The following is an 18,335-nucleotide window of genomic DNA, read 5'->3' on the forward strand; positions in this document are numbered from 1 at the left end:
TGTGTAAACAGAAACAGTCTGTGTAAACAGAAACAGTCTGTGTAAACAGAAACAGTCTGTGTAAACAGAAACAGTCTGGTCCCTTATATGCTCTATTAAAGTTATCCCTGTACAGTACACAGGGAACATGATTCGGATTGCAGCAACACAGCAACTGTTCTTTGATAAGCGATACATTTGTCAAACAGTAGCTAAAAACAGTAATCTACATGTAGCTCTCATAAAAGCGCGTGTTCCTATGTGTTTTAAATTTGTTTATATATATTTATTTTTTATGAGAGATTGCCTAACATCACAAGGCCACTTCACTTAAAGCCATTGGACACTTTCGAGAAAGAAAAAAAAAGTTCACAGATTTACAAATAACTTTACAGAAGGTAATGGTGAAAGACTTCTCTTGAATTCCATTAAATGCTTTATTTTTTGTGAAACATAAAAAACAATATCAATTCTCGATATCGAGAATTACGGATTTATTTTAAACACATGTCATGACACGGCGAAACGTGCGGAAACAAGGCTAGGTTTTCCCGTTATTTTCTCCCGACTCCAATGACCGATTGAGCCTAAATTTTCACAGGTTCTGTTTTTTTATATATAAGTTGTGATACACAAAGTGTGGGCCTTGGCAGTACTGTTTACCGAAAGTGTCCAATGGCTTTAACCGATTTACGCTATCGATTAGGAGGGTTACCCCCCTCAAAGTCTGTCAGGATGTAGGCATGGGTATCATCCACTAGGAGCCTGACTGGTAGAGCAGAACGCGCTACTTTCCTATGCTCTGACTATACATGTCTGTTCAGTAGGCTTCACTGTACATGTAGCTTGGTCTTCACCCTCACAGGCCGTACCACCACGACTGTAGAACGGGAACTCACACAGGAACAGACATTTGAGTCTCGGATTAAGGGCTTTGTACAGGCTCGTTGGGCAGAGAATTAAGGGGCTAGTCTGGTTCCTGTACTCCTTGTAGGCATCTTGGCTGTAGATAAGAAAAAGAACGATTATCAGGCATTAGTAATTATTTGAAGTAGGATTTGAAACTTTGCGTAGTGGAAGTATAGTTAAGAGAGGTTTAACACCATGTGAATGTATCTATTGAGAAGTGTTGGTTCTAAAAACAAAAGAGTTTTTAACCACCGGTTTTTTTTAGAAGCATCACTACTCAAAAGAGATAAACAAACCAGACAGTTTTTGTTCTTTCTATTGGTGGAGAACACGTCATGTGGGGGTGTTTAAACGGCTGATAAAGACCTAGCTGGAGCTGTTTGAGACTGGCTGGCTTTGCCTTTTTGGTGCACAAGCTCATGTACGCCAATTTACTTACACGGAACGCAATTCATAGCTATAATAAGTGCCAGCGCATAATCTATTTGTACATGTGCGTAAACACAAAAGAATTTCACAAACATTTTGCCAACATCATTTGCTAAGGAAAACAGATGTCACTTATTGTCTACAATTGTGAGAAATTGTTGCTTTTTAACAAAAGGGCATTTAAGAATGGGAATAAAAGAGTAGTGACTCGTTCTTAACGGCCCTTCACCACCTCCTAGACTCTGGTCTTCGGCTTGGGCCTTTATCGCAGGGCCACTACCCTGCCGGTTGTCGGCGAGGACCTTTATCGCACGGCCACGACTCTGCCGGTTTTCAACAGCCATTAAAGAACTCGTCGCCACTCTTTTATTCCCTTAGTAAAAAACACCAAAGGTTGTCCTACCTCCCATATCTGTCGACAGCTTTCTGTTCCAGCAGCGGTACACCACTCCCAAATAGAAGAATTGAAGCAATGAAGAAGGGACTAAGCACTGCTACCCACTCACCACAAGTCAGTGTAGTACAGCTCATGATGAAGATCCCAAGCCACAAAGTAATCTCACCAAAATAGTTGGGATGACGAGACCATCGCCAAAGACCTGTTAATAGATGAAACCAAAGACGTCAAAAGGAAAGTGGAAAATAGTCAAGTGAGTGTCACTTAAGCTTGGGCGATATAGATTTATTTTATTCACAATATATCGCCGACAATATATCGCGATATTCGATATAATCGCGATTAATTAAATTTGACACCATCAGTCTTCAAATTCCCAGTGAAAGTTGTAGAAGAGACAGTCATAGCATAAGAGAGGTGTTCTAATGACATGTTCTTCTGGTTTTACTCCAAACCTATGGGGTGCAAGATGTCTCAGCTAAGAAATACATCGCGATATTGCGATACTTAATCGATATCGCGATACATCGATATTTCGATTAAAACCAAATCGATCAGATATCGAAATCGTTTCCAAATTAGTATCGCGATATTCGATAATATCGTGATATCGCCCAAGTATAGTGTCACTTGTTATGTTCTCCAAAAAGCATACAATGGTAAATGGAAAACTTGACAAGAAATATCTCTTGCGTCAAGCCCAGTTCATACCTCCTGCCAATGGGATGCGAATTTGACATCACAACTCTTGCTTTCGCTGCGATATTCGCAAGAGAGTTGAGCACAACTCAACCACTGCAAATTATTTGTTGCAAATTTGTGACGTCAACATCCGTATTGCATTCGCATTCACAGGAAGTATGAACAGGGCTTTACACAACTAAATAAGGAAATGATCGTCTTTTCTCGATTTAAGTACTGCATCCCCTTAAAGGATTCGGGTACTTTTTCAAAATGTCCACAGATTTACATTAAACTTACAGGGTTTGAAGATAATGATAGTGGAAAGCTTCCCTTCAAATATTACTAACTGAGGTTGTGTAGTTTTTGAGAAATGAGTAAAACAAGTCACAAAATCATTTTGGTCTCATGAGACCAAAATTATTTTAGCATGTAAAATCCCCTTAACCAGTTATGATATTATACCAAAACCATAGCAGAACTGGTTAATACGTTTTTACATGCTAAAACTGAGACGAAAATTATTATTTTTACTAATTTCTCAAAAACTACAGCACCTCTTAAAACTGTGTAAGTTTAATGTTAATCTGTGGACATTGTGTTTTTTGCTAGGAAAAAGTACATATACCCTTTAAGGTGATCCCCTAGCTGCCGCTTCCCAGGTTGTATAGCAAACTTGGATGTGATCCCTCGCTATGCAGCAGGTTAAAAGGCTTCTGACGGGCACCCTCTGAACAAAGATATTGACAAAATAGGAAGACGGCCAACATAGAGCTAGATAGCTCAGTTGGTTTTGTGCCAGTATGTTAATCCAGAGGTCATTGGTTCAAGTCCCACTCCAGTCTTTGTTCAAACGCAAAAGTAAAATGGTTGTGTACACTCCTAAAATAAGTAAAGGGAAGATGTTAAGTTCCCAAAACAATTTTACAAAATTAAATGTGGAATATCTTCTGCTCAATGAATATGAATGCCGAAGTGACCCCCAAGCATAAAACAAGTTTAATGCCAATGAAACCGGATAAAAACACTGGCCATATTTGCTCAGGTCAGACTTTACATTTTAGAAACTTTCTTCTTACCAGCGTTGCAAAACTTGCCCTTGTTTTCAATATTATCCCGGAAGTTGAATTTCTGTTGATCAGACACAGTCTCAATGATGAGACCAAAGGCGAAGAGCACAGTGCCGATGATTTCACCAGGACCAAAATAGCTGCCATCGTCGTTTATACCAGCGTTGATGAAGATAACTGGAAGACTGACGGTGTAGACCCACACAGCCTGCTTGGAAGGAGGCACGAGAGGGTATTAGAGGGACATGATGGAGGATTGGGGGAAAATAATCAGAAAGGCAGACAAGGAAAAGAGAATTAAAGACAGTGGACACTATTGGTAATTGTCAAAGACTAGTCTTCACAGTTGGTGTATCTCAACATATGCATCAAATAACAAACCTGTGAAAATTTGAGCTCAATCGATCGTCGAAGTTGGGAGATAATGATGAAAGAAAAAACACCCTTGTCACACGAAGTTGTGTGCTTTCAGATGCTTGATTTCGAGACCTCAAATTCTAAATCTGAGATCTCAAAATCAAATTCGTGGAAAATTACTTATTTCTCGAAAACTACATTACTTCAGAGGGAGCCGTTTCTCACAATGTTTTATACTATCAACCTCTCCCCATTACTTGTAATCAAGAAAGGTTTTATGATAATAATTATTTTGAATAATTACCAATAGTGTCCTCTGCCTTTAAGTCCATAAGTGAAAAACTGAAATAGGTCAAGGTAAGCTTGTACCCCTAAGCTCTTAACAATGGTTTATAACAAGTAAGTGTTAATATTGTAACTATCCAAAATTGAGCAGGTTCGTTAATCTGGAGGTCGCTGGTTTAAGTATCGCTCCAGTAAATATTTCTTTGTTCAAACCCAAACTATTTCGAACTTAGGTCAGTTTCCCTAGTGGTTTATTACTTGATATTAACAATTTAAAATGAAATGAAGACTAGATATTTTTTAAGTCAATGATGCAAGCTGTACCAAACATCGTTCATTCAAAGATAAGATGTGCATGATCCACTTGCCTGGAATAACCAAAAGGCACCAAACTTCAGCAAGTTGCCCCTGATCTCATCAAAGCGTTTATCTTCGCCGATCTTGATGATTCGATACAGGAGGTATCCTGAGAGTCGGAGCCCCCAGAGTACAATACAAACAGTCACTGCAATCTGTCTGGCACCATACGTCTGAAAAAAATATATAAAAAAATAAAAATGGAATTCAATTAAAAAAAGTATTGGGTCTTTCAGATTTGTCTTATTAAGATGTAATTACCTGAAACATTGGAAGGATTAAACACCATGTTTACTCACTAAAGGACGAGCCCTCTGTGAACATGGAGCGCATCTATGAGGGCGCTATGACTAGGTTGACAAATAAGCATTACAAAGAAGGGGGTAAGATATAATTGAAGTCAGCAGATGGGTGTAAGGAATGGAACTAATATTAATAAACAAACAGAATTAAGGGGGTGTTCTGATCCTCACATACTGATGCCTTACAAATGTTTGAACTTGACTCTCCATCTAACCGAAGGGTGGATAACTGCTATGGTTTGGGGATTGTCTAAATCAGACTGTACCAATGATCTAATCCCTCCATCCAGGTGTGTAAGTCGTTGCAGATGCCTTCGTAAATCATCCAAAATTACCAGGTCTGTGTCGGAACCACTCATTTTCGACATGGTCCATTTCCTTATTTTAAATATTTACCTAGAACAATGTATTTTTTATTTATTATTTTGTTGCTGCTTTTCACTGTGAGTTTTTCTCACATTTTTTAATCCTAGTACTTGTGATTAATGCACTGAAATTTACCAACTGCGTTGCATTTCTGCAACGTTGCAATACAAAGACAGAACTCACCCCTGGGATGAAGAATGTCAGCAGAGCAAGGATAACAAAGTTGCTCCCTCCAGCGAAGTCTGTGACTTTATCAAACTTGCAGGTTGCCGCGATGACGAAGAAGGTACTTTGCATGACGAGGGTAACGATGGCACAAAGTGCCAAGTTATACTGATCAATGACATAGAATGGCAGTGCCATGATGACAACGTGACTGAAGATCTCAATCCAAACTTACTTTAAGAGGGGAAAACAATGAAAAAGATTCTCAAGAAATAATCACACCACTAAATATAGTTGCAATATAGTGGAGACGATAGCGGAACGAACCTCATACATGTCATCATAGTTCTACTTCTATACCCCCAAACAATCTGCAATTAATATAATAGAAGATGGATAATAGAAAACTATGCGGTTGGTTTCGCTCTGCTATTGTCTCATGTTCGTCTCCCATTACGGGAGACGATAGCGAATAGTTCTAGAGCAGGAGTAGAGGGTTACAATTTGTGGCAAAGTCCTTAATTGACTTACCAGTATCATAAAGAGACCACAATCACAGCTACCTCCATGCACAGACAAAGGGAAAAGTTTCCGTATGGCGCCACCACTTTTTCATTCGAAATAAAATAATATAGTATCTAATTTACCTGATTGATATATCCCTTTTGGATAACTTTCCGTATGGCGCCACCACTTTTTCACTCATTTTTACAAAAAGGGATATATCAATCAGGTAAATTAGATACTATATTATTTTATTTCGAATGAAAAAGTGGTGGCGCCATACGGAAAGTTATCCAGACAAAGCTAGGATGTTATTTAATGTTAATCAATGCCAGGTTAGTGGGAGGGAGCGGAGAAAGAATGCAGAGTGTACTGTCAGTGTTGTCAGCGTGTCATGTGTTTTCTCCAGTCACATGTCATTGTCATAATTAATTAATTGGCAGTGCCAGTAGACTTTTAAAAAATTAAATAAAACAAAACAACCAAACTTCTACTGCTAGCTAGCTACTTGGTAATTGAATACTCGGTAAGATCCATAAAGTACAGGACGTAAAGCAAGCCGAGTTACGAGATATAAACTACCAATCACTTCTTGCAACTTTGTCGTTTAGCCCTAAACAATGTGCTGGATAATGATACTTACATTGCAATGCACTTGAAACTTGTTCCTTTTCAAATACACAATTTCCTCCAGTTTACATGACGAACTATCAAACAAAGTCACCTGACATTGCACATTACGTAGCTTACATAAAATCATCCTGGTCCATATCATTCACGCCTGCACATTTGAACGTGAATGGCTTTAGGTACCAGACTTGATCGTACTTTTTTGTCGCAGTTTTGTTTTTTGTGGGTGCGCCCGCTCCCAATCTTTTCCACGTGCGATTTGTTTACAAACACTAAATCAAACAAATCTGAGCCCAAAAATAATATAAAAGTTATATTTCCACAAAATATTTAAAATTTTAATGTACTGAGAATATATATGCACCATTTTATCCGATGAAACGCTACTTCTCAAATAACAACCTCATTTTATAGGGCCTAGAGTGGATGGTGTTTTATGACGGATTATAATATTTGTACAGTCTTGCGAAAGCTTGAGCCCCAGTGTATGGTCATGTATTTTTTCTGTACCCAATGTTTGTGCAGTGTGTGGGCCATGGTGGATCTGGGATATGACCTTTATTCCTGTATGTACTTATTGCTTGTGCAGAGTGCAAATGGGGATAATACGGGAGTTTTGTGGTTCCAGAAAAAAAAATCTTTAAAAGTCTAGTTTATTGCTCCATGGTCCTATCCAGTATATTGTGGGGACTCATCAGAGACTAAGAATATGACAATTTCATTTTTGTTTGGCATAGCAACAAATCATCCCAAGCATCCAATATTTATCAATGTAGGACTCCTATATTAAAGTACAGGTGATGCCTGTTTCACCAATCCAAGCCTCGTTAAATGGAACAGTCCAGATTTCACCTCCTGATTATTATGGAATTCTATTTGGGAGTTCAAGCCGGTAAGTTTCGTTTTTGAAAGGCCAAGGGCACCAGGCCTGGAGCATTTCAAGGGCACCAGGCCTGGAGCATTTCAAGGGCACCAAGGCAATGACCAGGGGGGCATGGGATCAGGCCTGGGATTTGGGTTGGGAAAAAAAGGGATTTTTAGTAACATCAAAAAACACAAGTAATGTCAGCTGTCTCATGCTTTCTCTTGTATCAATGTCTATTTTATTATTAAAGTCTGTCAATCAAGGTAAAACAAATGACTGGTTAATTAAATAAAATGATTTGAGTGACCAAATTACTTTGATTACATGAGTATATAATTTGTTAATTTACCAGTTAAGTACATACAAATAAACAAGGGATATCATCAAACAATGAGTGAATAAATCCAAATTAATTTTATTTTTGGATTCCCTCCAACTATTACAAAAAAATGCCCATTAAAGTTTCCCTCCCGACACCAATATAACAATTTTAAGAACAGTTGTCATCTAAGTATATGGCCATTGACAGGCAATTTAGAGGCAACCTCCAAGTTGTTGCTTGTGGACATGTCATTAAATGTTTGTCGCAGTTTTGCATAATGGCTCTCTCACAACTATACTGTCGCGAGAACTGCTGCTCAGTGCGAGACTACTCTCTTGCAACTGCTGCATAAAGTCAGGAGCCAGCAGTAACAGTAGGAAGATAATCACATAAAAGCATGCACCACAACAAACATTCAACTTGTTCACATGCATTCCTTTTGGCCAATGTGTAGACTTGTGACGGTGTACACATTGCCCAAAAGGAACGCATATAGAACCATTTTACTTTAAGAAAATTCAATGATAATTATAAGGTTTCTTCTAGAAAATTGCCTGCAAATTGCCATAAACGATTTTAATATTAAGTAGAACTTGTTTTTGAAATTGTTAGAACTTAATTTTTTTTTGTAAATTATTAAATTTGTTTTGTTTCTGCTTATGTTTTTACATACTTGCCAGTACTTGCAAACATCAATGTTTTATATTATCAAGCCATGGTTTTTGTTTTATATATCTTTATGAATAATAAAATATTAAACTTTTAAGTCTTAATAGCTTAATTCTGTGCACTTCTTCATCATAGGCCATTTGTATGTGATCCGACTTGGTGCATAAGAAGCAAGTAACAACAGGCACTGAATCTTTTGTCGTTCCTTTTTTCTTTGAAAAAACTAATCACAAAACCAGTCCAAAAAAGAAACCCCAAATGCTCTTGCCAGTTAAATTTCCCTGAGAAAGATCAACATGCTGGCAAGCTTGCGTTTCGGCAAAAAACTAAAACTTTCAATCCCAACTTAGTTTTGTACTTTGAATTGTTTTCAAAATGAGGAACATGTGGTTGAAGTCTTTCAAAAAAAATTGCATCTAGGCCTACACTTTATCTTTGAAGGTGTGCTTTAACTTTGTTAACAGGACTGTAAAACCCTTTGGTTTTCCGAGTAAAACGAGCAATAGGCCCCTGCTGTTAAAATTAAACCTGTTTTTACATTAATAAAAAAAAAAATTGTACGAACAATTTTGACAAAATAAGGAGCCTGCATGTTAAACCAGAGGTCAATGGTTCAAATCATGATCTAATAAATTGTTCATTGTTCAACCCTCAAACCGAAAAAAAACCAACAACAACAAAACAACAACAGGTGTTCAGTTGAAGCTCGACACCAACGAAACAGTACCATAATAGTTTGTTTGTTGTATAATGTTTGTTTTAAAGTATTCAATTATATATATTTGTTTACCTTAAAAGATTTTAAAATAAATGATTTTGGGTGGCTATGAATAACTCATGATTACATCACATTTCAAACTCAATCCAAAGGTATTTGAAAGAAAACTGAAAAGACATTTATGCACTTCTTACACAAAATATCTGCACTTTTTTAAAGAATCAATTACATTGCAAATATTGGACAAAAATGCTGGTAAAATTACATGTTAAACAATATTAATTATATCGATATCAATAAATAAAACTAAATTCATGCTTGTTATGTTTTTGTTGTTTTTTTGTTATATACAGAAATAATAATAATACTTTGTAGTTAAGCACACAGCATGTTTGCACAAAAGCCAACTGAATTCAAGACTGCACTCTCTTTTTACTAACTTTTTATGTTAATATTAATTGGAGATTGATAACTACAAACACCTAAAACAATTATTTTATGGTGAGACCTATCTATCGAAGAACAAAACCTAATAGCAAAGATTTGAAAGAAATTTGCTTTGGTCCATTTGCATTAACAGTAAAAGAACCGAGCAAAAGCATAATAATCCCTATCTATCATGAATAGCGCCCTCTTTGGCTACCTGTGGTAAACCAAAGTATTGACACTAGCTAAATAGACTTTTATCTTGTTGTGACCATCTTTGTAAGGATTCCCTGTGTTCAAATAATGATCATGAATACTGATTTGCATTATATCAGAAAGGTACCAGACTATTTTATCTTCTGGCCCCAGTTTAGTTACACTACAAAGTTAAGTATCGGTGCAACAACAGCACAAACAAATACTGAATACATTGTATAACTCAACTGCTGGTCGATGCTAACATACAAACATCATAGAAAATAGTAAACAATTCTGTTTTTTATTATATTTTATTTACAGAGTGACACCTCAGTGATCTGTTACCAACATATTTCACAACCCGTTATTGTAGACCATTCCATTTGCTGATAAACAAAGCTGGGGTGGGTTTCACCATGGTTTCACAAAGAGTTAAAACTAGTTTTATCTCGAGTGAAGACGAGTTACTAGTGCTAGGGACTAGTACGAACACTTTGTAAAATCGTCCCCTGGTTGGCATGTAATTGTGTCAACATATTTTTGAACCAAATTCAATATTTATTCTACGCCACTGTTGGTAGCTTGTTGTTTATATCCCCTTGTCTAAAACAAAACCCAAACCATGGATGTTTTGATCTTTTAAGGGGAAAACAATCTCTCCAACTGGAGGACACCTCAAAGTGATAATGCTATAATGTCAAGGTCACAGAAGGGTCATCTCACTCAAGGCTCAATTTAATTCTTTCCAACTATAATCGATCATTTCATTTCGGACCATTAAAGACATATTTCAGTACGTCTTCAAGTCAGCAAAGTATCCTCAAAACACGAGTCTTGTTAAAAAATGCATGCAGGTCAAGAATTATAGAAATTATATTATCAAAAATGCATCATAGAAGGGACCAATTCCATACAAAAAGTAGCCAAGCACAAACAAATTTTGCTTAATAGGGTTACCAGCCAAAATACCATATTATGTGTACGATCTTTAACTGGTTTCCTGCTTGGATTTGCTCAAACTTTCTGCTTATGAGCTCTATGAAGTTGAACCCAATTCATTACATCACACAGTTTCCCGCAGCATAATACATTGACAAGGTTGGTTTGTATTTTAGCAAATAATGAATTGACGTAAAAATGAATAAAAGCTCATCTTCCTTGTCAAGAAGTGACACTCTTTATGTCTATAACTGCAGAAGGTTCTGAATCTATAGTAATTAATTTGCAGAAGTGTCATCAGACTGGGCCCCGTCAGCCTATGGTAAAACACAAAAACAAGGCTGACATTTCAAGGTTACAACTATTTCTTAGAATTTTTCTGAATACAATTCACTTTGAATACATGAAAGTAAAAGCTTTATAAGCTGAAGCAAATCATTAAACAGAATATATTTTCTAGGTTGTACAAATGCTGTTAAAAAGTCCTCTCAATTTAAGAATCCAACCTATAAACGCTGATGAAAAGTAAGTACAATTTTTCACCCAAAAAAATGTGCCTTTGTTATGTGTTTAAAATTAGGAAAACATTTAAAGTTACCAAATGAGGTAGCAGAGTCATTGATAACCGTTTTAAAAATTGTGCCAAAACTCAATTCATGGTGCCACTAAAATATTCAAATTAGGTTTTTACTTTTAACCAATAGAAATACCCTCATTTGCATAGTGTACACATAATACAATTTGGTAATGGACTTGCAAACCAATGGTAAAATCAACGTTAACATTATTACAAACAATAGCAAACTTACAGGCAGTTTGTATTGGCAACTTATTGTATTGTTTTTAGCTTTAAAAGTGTTCACTATAATTTTCTCTATAAAATAAATATGGAGCTGTAAACAAAAATGAAATGCCTAAAAGCGTTGGGTGCTTATAAATAAAAAAAATCTAAATTCCCCCCCCCCCCAACTAAGAAAAAGATTGGTCGAATTATCAAGAGCAACGTGATGGGATCAAAGGAAAGTTATTTAAATTACACATGCATTATAATAGCGATGCATAATTTGCATAGATCTTTCTGACATCATCATTCTCAACAACCAATTACAGCCCTGGAGGACCTTCTAAATATGCGCATATTTTATGCATAATGAGATGCACTGATAGCTTGTTTTTACAGACAATCTTGATGACAAAAATCCCCCAAATCTTTCTGTAAGTGTTGTTGCCCTGATTATTAAAAAAGACAAATCACAAACAAAATAACAAAACTTTATATAAAACAATATTTTAAAGTGTGACATTTTCCAGTACTTAAATAAAGTTAATTATTAAAATTGAGTTTTCTGCTGTCATAGTTATGTTCTAAAATAGATATTAATAGTTAGATTTGAGATACATATCATAGATGATATAACTAAGATATATTGGGATATAACTAAGATATACTGTTTATCTTACAAGTAGAACCTAGTAAATCATGCATACAAGGTAGAACTTATACAAGATAGAACTGATACATATCCATATCAAACAGAGATATAACGTATCAAAGTTTTTGTTTAGAAGTAAACTGGACAGTTTTACAGCAAAATATTGCGGTAATAAATCAAGTGTTGTCAACGTAAGTCACTAGTTTGTTAATTTTCATAAAACATGCCACAGTTTTTCAAGAGTTAAACAATAAGAACCGAGTTTAGTTTTGTTCATTCAATGTTCTCTACATCTTTTTAATTTGAGTTTTGAATTTGAGTTAATTTTTGTTTTTCAACTTTTTTTCTGAGTTGTTGCTTTATTATAGGTGTTAAAAGAGAAAGGTTGAAAAAGTGAGTCTGTTTTCCTCAACAACTGATTTGGTTATATACATTAATAATATTCACAAGTCACTTTATACAACTCCATTTAAGTCAGGATCCAAGAGGTAATCATTCATACTTGAATGACATATCAATAAGGCATCCTGACTACTTGTGTTGTTAGCTTTGTCTTGCCTCAGGATACAGGTAAGTTTTTGAAAAGGCTGTGGGGTGCTCCCTCGAGGAGCAGTCTGGTATCCTAATCCTTTCCCTTATGTTAAGTATCAGGGCCCAATTTCATAGAGCTGCTAAGCACAAAAATTTGCTTAGCATGCAATTTTTGCCTTGATAAAAACAGGATTACCAACCAAATTTCCATGTGATTTTCAGGATAAGCAAACAACAGCTGAATACCAGTAACAAGCAATATTCAACAAATGGAAATTTGGTTGGTAATCCTGCTTTGATTTAAAAATCCAATACTCAGGAGCCAGCTCCAACCTTTTGCCGATAATCGCACAAAATACACCCTTGCTCCAAATAGTTTCTGTTGCTGAATTGCAGATGCGTGCCATATTTATAAATATAGAGTTGATGTATGCGTCTTGTACCAACAGCAAGTCTAAAAAGTGTGATGTCATCACCAAATGTATCCTCCATACGACGATTCCAGTGACGATTTGTCACTAAGGAGTCCGAAGCTTAGGATGCTGTCAAGTTTTTGAGGCAATGAAAATATTTTGCAGCCTGAATTCCTAGGGCACGGAATAATCTTTGTGTGCATCAATTGTCCTACTGGATTATCTCCCAAAAAGCACTGCATATATCCCATCATGCAAAGAGTCCCATCCGTGTGACCTTGGCACTGAGGAAAGTATGAATGATAAAAACGATGGGCTTGGGGCAGGTATGTAGGTCCAATTCCTGAAACAAAGAAAACAAAAGCAAATGTCAACAACAGCAAAATTAAAGAAACTTAGAAGAAACTTACTAAAATGGGCACAGAACCACACCATAATATGGCAGAACTCAACACCTTAAAGTTATGAAAGATAAGATTGACCCATGTGTTGTGTGTTTTGTTGGCTGCACATACTGAATCAAACAAACTCAAGCAAAGTTTACTGAAAACAATCATGGAAATAAAACTCCAGATCAAAGATTCACCAAGATGGGGCTAGATAGCTCAGTTGGTAAAGCCCCAGCTTTTTTATCCAGAGGTCGCACGTTCAAGTCCTGATCTAGTAAATTTGTCTTTGTTTATCCCAAAATTATTTAAAAACTGATCCAGTCATTTTACTTCATTTTCACCCCCAAACAAAGATATTGACAAAATAGGGACACCGCCAACATAGGGCTAGATAGCTCAGTTGGTAGAGCGCCGGCACGTTAATCCGGAGGTCGTTGGTTCGAATCCCACTCTAGTCAATTCTTTGTTCAACCCCCAAAATCACTTGATATTTAAAATAGAATGTTACATCTTCTAATATAAGGTGATCCCTCTGCTTCCCAGTTTGTATCGTAAACTTGGGTTTGATCCCTGGCTATATCTTAAGAAGATTTAGAGCAGCATGGTTTTATCATAAAACCAATCCTCTCACCAACTCTCTACCTATATGTAATATCTTGAGAATTTATGATTCTTTGAAGACGTAATACTTACAAATTCTCCTTCTCCTGCACCAAAGTCCAGCCAGAGGAGTCTCTTGCCGTCGTCTGATGAATAACGTAACTTCTCGTAGGGATAGACCCAGTAAACTTCTTTTGTACTACTGCTGATCTGGCCCTCCTGTGGGTTGCTTGTAAGCGTGAATCCATTCTCATAGTGGAGGGTGAGCTTTGTTTCCTTGCCTTGCCAAGTTGAAGCTACGGAAAGATTTGGAAAGAAAACACAGAAGCAAATATAAATCTCAAAGAGTAACAGTCTAATTTGTGGCTAAGATTCAAATAAGCAATTATGAGGGAGGGAGGAGGGGGATCTTCAAATGCTGTTTTCTTTGACTTTGGCAGTTTTTGAAATAAGCTTAATTTTAAACAGGAACATTTCTTTGGATGATTGGTACTGGTATGAACTTTATGATCATTGAACTTTGTGACTGAAACTTAAATATCAATTTATATTTCAATGACTACCAAGTCAGAACCAATTGTGATTATATTTACACAGGTTGGCTTAAACAACAAAATTCTGTTAAAGATATGGATAGACGTTGCTTTCCCAAAGCCAATGTTATACTCTTTCTTTAAAGCCATTGGACACTTTCGGTAAACAGTATTGCCCAAGGCCCACACTTCGTGTATCACAACTTATATATAAAAAAACAAACCTGTGAAAATTTAGGCTCAATCGGTCATCGGAGTCGGGAGAAAATAATGGGAAAACCCACCCTTGTATCCGCATGTTTCGCCGTGTCATGACATGTGTTTAAAATAAATCCGTAATTCTCTATATCGAGAATTGATATTGTTTTAATGTTTTCTCAAAAGGTAAAGCACTTCATGGAATAATATTTTAAGAGAAGTCTTTCACCATTACCTTCTGTAAACCCTGTAAGTTATTTGTAAATCTGTGAACTTTTAATTTTGTTTCTGTTCTGAAAGTGTCCAAGCACAATTTGGGGCAAATATAAATCACAAAAAGTGTGTTTCATGTAGTTGCACAGTTGAATAACACGACAAACTGTAAGAAACCTTCCTTCGATGATCCCTAAGGATCCATACCTCTCAGTGAAGACAGACTTTGGATCAAGATTTGATCACCATCAGATGTTGATGGAGGTCGTAGATAATCGCGTTCCCGTTCGGCAAATTCAATATCTTGATCCCCTATGACCCGAGTGATAAACTTAAAGTGAGGTTTAAAAAACATTGCTTTTTTCGGAGACTAGTTGACTAAAACTTTACAGACCCGTATTCTTAAAAACAGTCTGCTGAAATATCCTAGTACATCTTCTAGACGTTCTTTCAGAGAAAACGGTTTCAAAATATAGAATTCGGACTGCCTCTGTCCATCGGCTAGCTCGTTTGTCTAGTGGCAAGACATCTGCTCTGGATTAGCAAAGGCTGATGGTTTGAAACCCACCCCGAGTGATAAAGCAGTGGAAACTTGTTTTCACAGAAATCAGGGAAGTACTGAATATACACTGCATAAGAAACATCGATGTATGGATAAAAACCATACAGTATTCTGTATCCCTAATGTAAAATTAACATCTATGAAATTGTTACGGGAAAAAAAAGAATGGTTCAGCAGAACATCTTGAGAAGTCATTCATGATGGTATCCCAAGCATGGAGTTGTTAAGGGGGGGGGTGGACTGTGTTAGAAATTCTCATGAGCAAAGATGAAGATTGGCTCTTATCCAAACCTAATGTTCTTGAGAGCAAAGTTTCGTGAGAATATCTAGATTTAGGAACCTGATGGTACTCACAACATGCAATCTCTTTCATCAGCACAGCTGCATTATGGGAACCCTGGACCAGATGGCGAGTCCATGCAGCGAGATCCCGCCGGGTATCCACCCTGAATAGGTGTGCCTCGATCCCGTTACGGGTACCTGTCCGAGTACCAAATGTAAGCTCAACCTGGTGGCGTGGTCCAAGGCCTTTAGGGCTACCTGAGTATAAAAGCCTAGGGGAAAAAAAAAAGAGAAGTTTGGGGGTTAAGTTGGAAACAAGTAAGGTAAAGGTATAGGTTGGGAAATATTGAAAAAGAAAAAAGTGAACAAAATTATTCATTGAATCCAGTTTTCAGGCATACAACTGCAACTTCACCCCCCAAAAAAGAGGAAATTACAAAATTCCAATGATTTTGTATAGTATTTCTCAATTTTCAATGGTAAAACTGAGATTTAAAAAAAGAGGAAATCAGCTGATCCGAAGAAAAGTTGCATGCCTGAGTTTTAAAGAAAGAGTAAAAGGAAACACTTTTTAAATGTTTTATTTTTCAGACATCATTTAGAAGATCTGAATCTCATAGTAAGTTAGAGAGAAAGACCTATGGTTCATACTTCCAGTGAATGCGATAAGAATGTTGACGTCACAAAAACACAAAATTGCAGCAACTAATTCGTGTCAGTTGACTTGTGCTCAACTCCTGCGAAACATTCCCAGCGATAATAGCCATGTGACGTCAAAATTTGTATTGCATTCGCATTTGCAGTATAAGTATAAACCAAGCTTTATAGGAATTTTCTTGATTATTACATGACTTCAACTTTTTAAACAAAACCATGGGCCAGTGGAGGGAAAATAAATCCGCCGTCAGACTCATGATGAATGATAAACAGATAGGACTAACTGTTTCTATTTCAAGCAGACAGTGTTTCTTGTGACCATAAACATGTGGTTTTTCTTTATTTTCTTACCGGGTTAGCGTGGGTCAACTCTCAATAAACAAAAAGAGGTATTTGAAAGGAAAAATGTCTTCCTACTGATTGATAACTTAGACTGGAATCCTGACCAAGAGAAGATGATATTTGCAACAGAATGTTTCAAAGAGAAGTGAAATTACCAAAGCAGTGGAAAACTTCCAAAAGTGCTTTCAACATGAATTAGAAGACTTGATATCATCAGCTCAAAACTAAAAGGTCAGAAGAGCAGCTTGCAAGGATTTCATAACAAAATTGTGCATATTTACGATCTCCTGGTAAGTGAAATTTATTGATCAAGAGTGGTCTCCAAAGTAGTAATAATACCGAGTTCTTTATAAAGGGCTTTATCACACCCGATGGGCAAATCACAGCGATCAATGTTCCTTTCCTGAACTGTATGCGGAGCTATGTTTTGGAAGATTTTTGAAACCTATTCCTTCACATAGCACCATGTAATGGTTTACAAGGTGCTGTGGCGCAATATGCAGCCGATCAAATCAGGAACACCAGGTGAAACCCCTATTGTTTTTGATAAGTGCACTTGGTTCTTTTACTTGATTTACACACTATACATGACCTATGGCTTTACATCCCGTCTGAAGGCACAGCAACAATAAAATGTCTTGCTTTAGGACACAAGTGTCACAACAAGGACTCGAACCCACACTGTGCTCAGAAGTACCATAGCTTGAATCTTGTGTTGTTATTCGCTAGGCCAGGACATACCATTAAATAAATGGTCAGCTTTTTCGCCTTGTTGGCTACTCTTTTTCCTACAACACAGAATTCTTCAAAGCCAGCTCAGATTTCCAGAGGCACTTTAACAATAATTCCCAAGAAGGAGAACCTTGTACTCTTCTCTTCCAATGTGCTTCCGAACAATGAACCCAAAGTACTTTTTTGTTAAAGGGAAAACAGACCTTTGGTTATTGGAACTGTTTGATTGTTTTAAAGCTATGTTAATGTTGATTAAACTGACCTGTAACAAAAAGTCAAAAAGTGATCCGTTTTTAAGATTTCGCCGAAAGTTGGGAGTGATAAATGTCCACGCAGGAAGCATAATCCCTAATTGGAATACACAATCTGTGAGTAACGATTCTCAGATTCTGATATCTTATTCCATAATCACATTACTTCAAAGTGGAGTGATTCTCAAAATGCTACCAAAAGCTGCTGCACTTCTGACAAGTATCTCTGTATATTGCCATTGGTTTTTAAGAGTGATTACCAAACGTATACCTTCCCTTTAAAAGAGTTCTGTTCAACTCATTTCAACTCAGTTCTGTAATCATTTGTTATGGGATCCACATGTGGCACTATTACAAGCCTTGGGGCGATGCCTTTTAACAAAAATCAATCCCTCTGCCAAGTCCTTCCAATTTCAATTCCTAATTTCAAGTACCCCCCCCCCTTCATTTCAAGAAGGTCTACGCTGCTAAAGTGCAAAAGCAGATTTCACACTTTAGTTGTGACTAGAATAACAATGTCCCCTTGATCCACTAAAGCAAAAGTAGTAGTCCTGCCCGATTTTCTACCTTGCGCCCAGGTAGTAGTTAAAGAAGCAAGACAGTTCTGTTCAGAACTGAGAAGTCTCCCGAA

At 36.8% G+C, this 18,335-nt stretch overlaps 2 protein-coding genes across 3 annotated transcripts in view; both read right to left on the reverse strand.

The window, feature by feature from the left end:
- Positions 1 to 591: 591 nt before the first annotated feature.
- LOC117289319 (uncharacterized protein C594.04c-like) lies at positions 592 to 6,531 on the reverse strand. Of its 2 annotated transcripts, XM_033770393.1 has the most exons (7): positions 6,445 to 6,531; positions 5,829 to 5,904; positions 5,316 to 5,531; positions 4,476 to 4,637; positions 3,475 to 3,673; positions 1,721 to 1,916; positions 592 to 982 (listed from the first exon to the last, which is right to left on the reverse strand). In XM_033770393.1, exons 3-7 carry the CDS (start codon positions 5,493 to 5,495, stop codon positions 775 to 777), a joined length of 945 nt encoding a protein of 314 aa, XP_033626284.1. In that variant the 5' UTR covers positions 5,496 to 5,531; positions 5,829 to 5,904; positions 6,445 to 6,531; the 3' UTR covers positions 592 to 774. The 2 variants fall into 2 exon arrangements, with proteins under 2 accessions (XP_033626284.1, XP_033626283.1); XM_033770392.1 differs by lacking the exon at positions 5,829 to 5,904.
- A 6,224-nt stretch (positions 6,532 to 12,755) lies between these two features.
- LOC117288780 (beta-1-syntrophin-like) overlaps positions 12,756 to 18,335 on the reverse strand; it is a 29,416-nt gene continuing 23,836 nt past the window's right edge. Inside the window, exons 4-6 of the mRNA XM_033769617.1 lie at positions 15,795 to 15,994; positions 14,028 to 14,230; positions 12,756 to 13,288 (exon numbers count right to left, since the gene is read on the reverse strand). Coding sequence (XP_033625508.1) covers positions 13,196 to 13,288; positions 14,028 to 14,230; positions 15,795 to 15,994 — 496 coding nt within the window. The 3' untranslated portion in view covers positions 12,756 to 13,195. The remainder of the gene's footprint in view (positions 13,289 to 14,027; positions 14,231 to 15,794; positions 15,995 to 18,335) is intronic.

Source organism: Asterias rubens, chromosome 4 (assembly GCF_902459465.1).
Source record: "Asterias rubens chromosome 4, eAstRub1.3, whole genome shotgun sequence".
In the NCBI taxonomy this organism is placed as follows: domain Eukaryota; kingdom Metazoa; phylum Echinodermata; class Asteroidea; order Forcipulatida; family Asteriidae; genus Asterias; species Asterias rubens.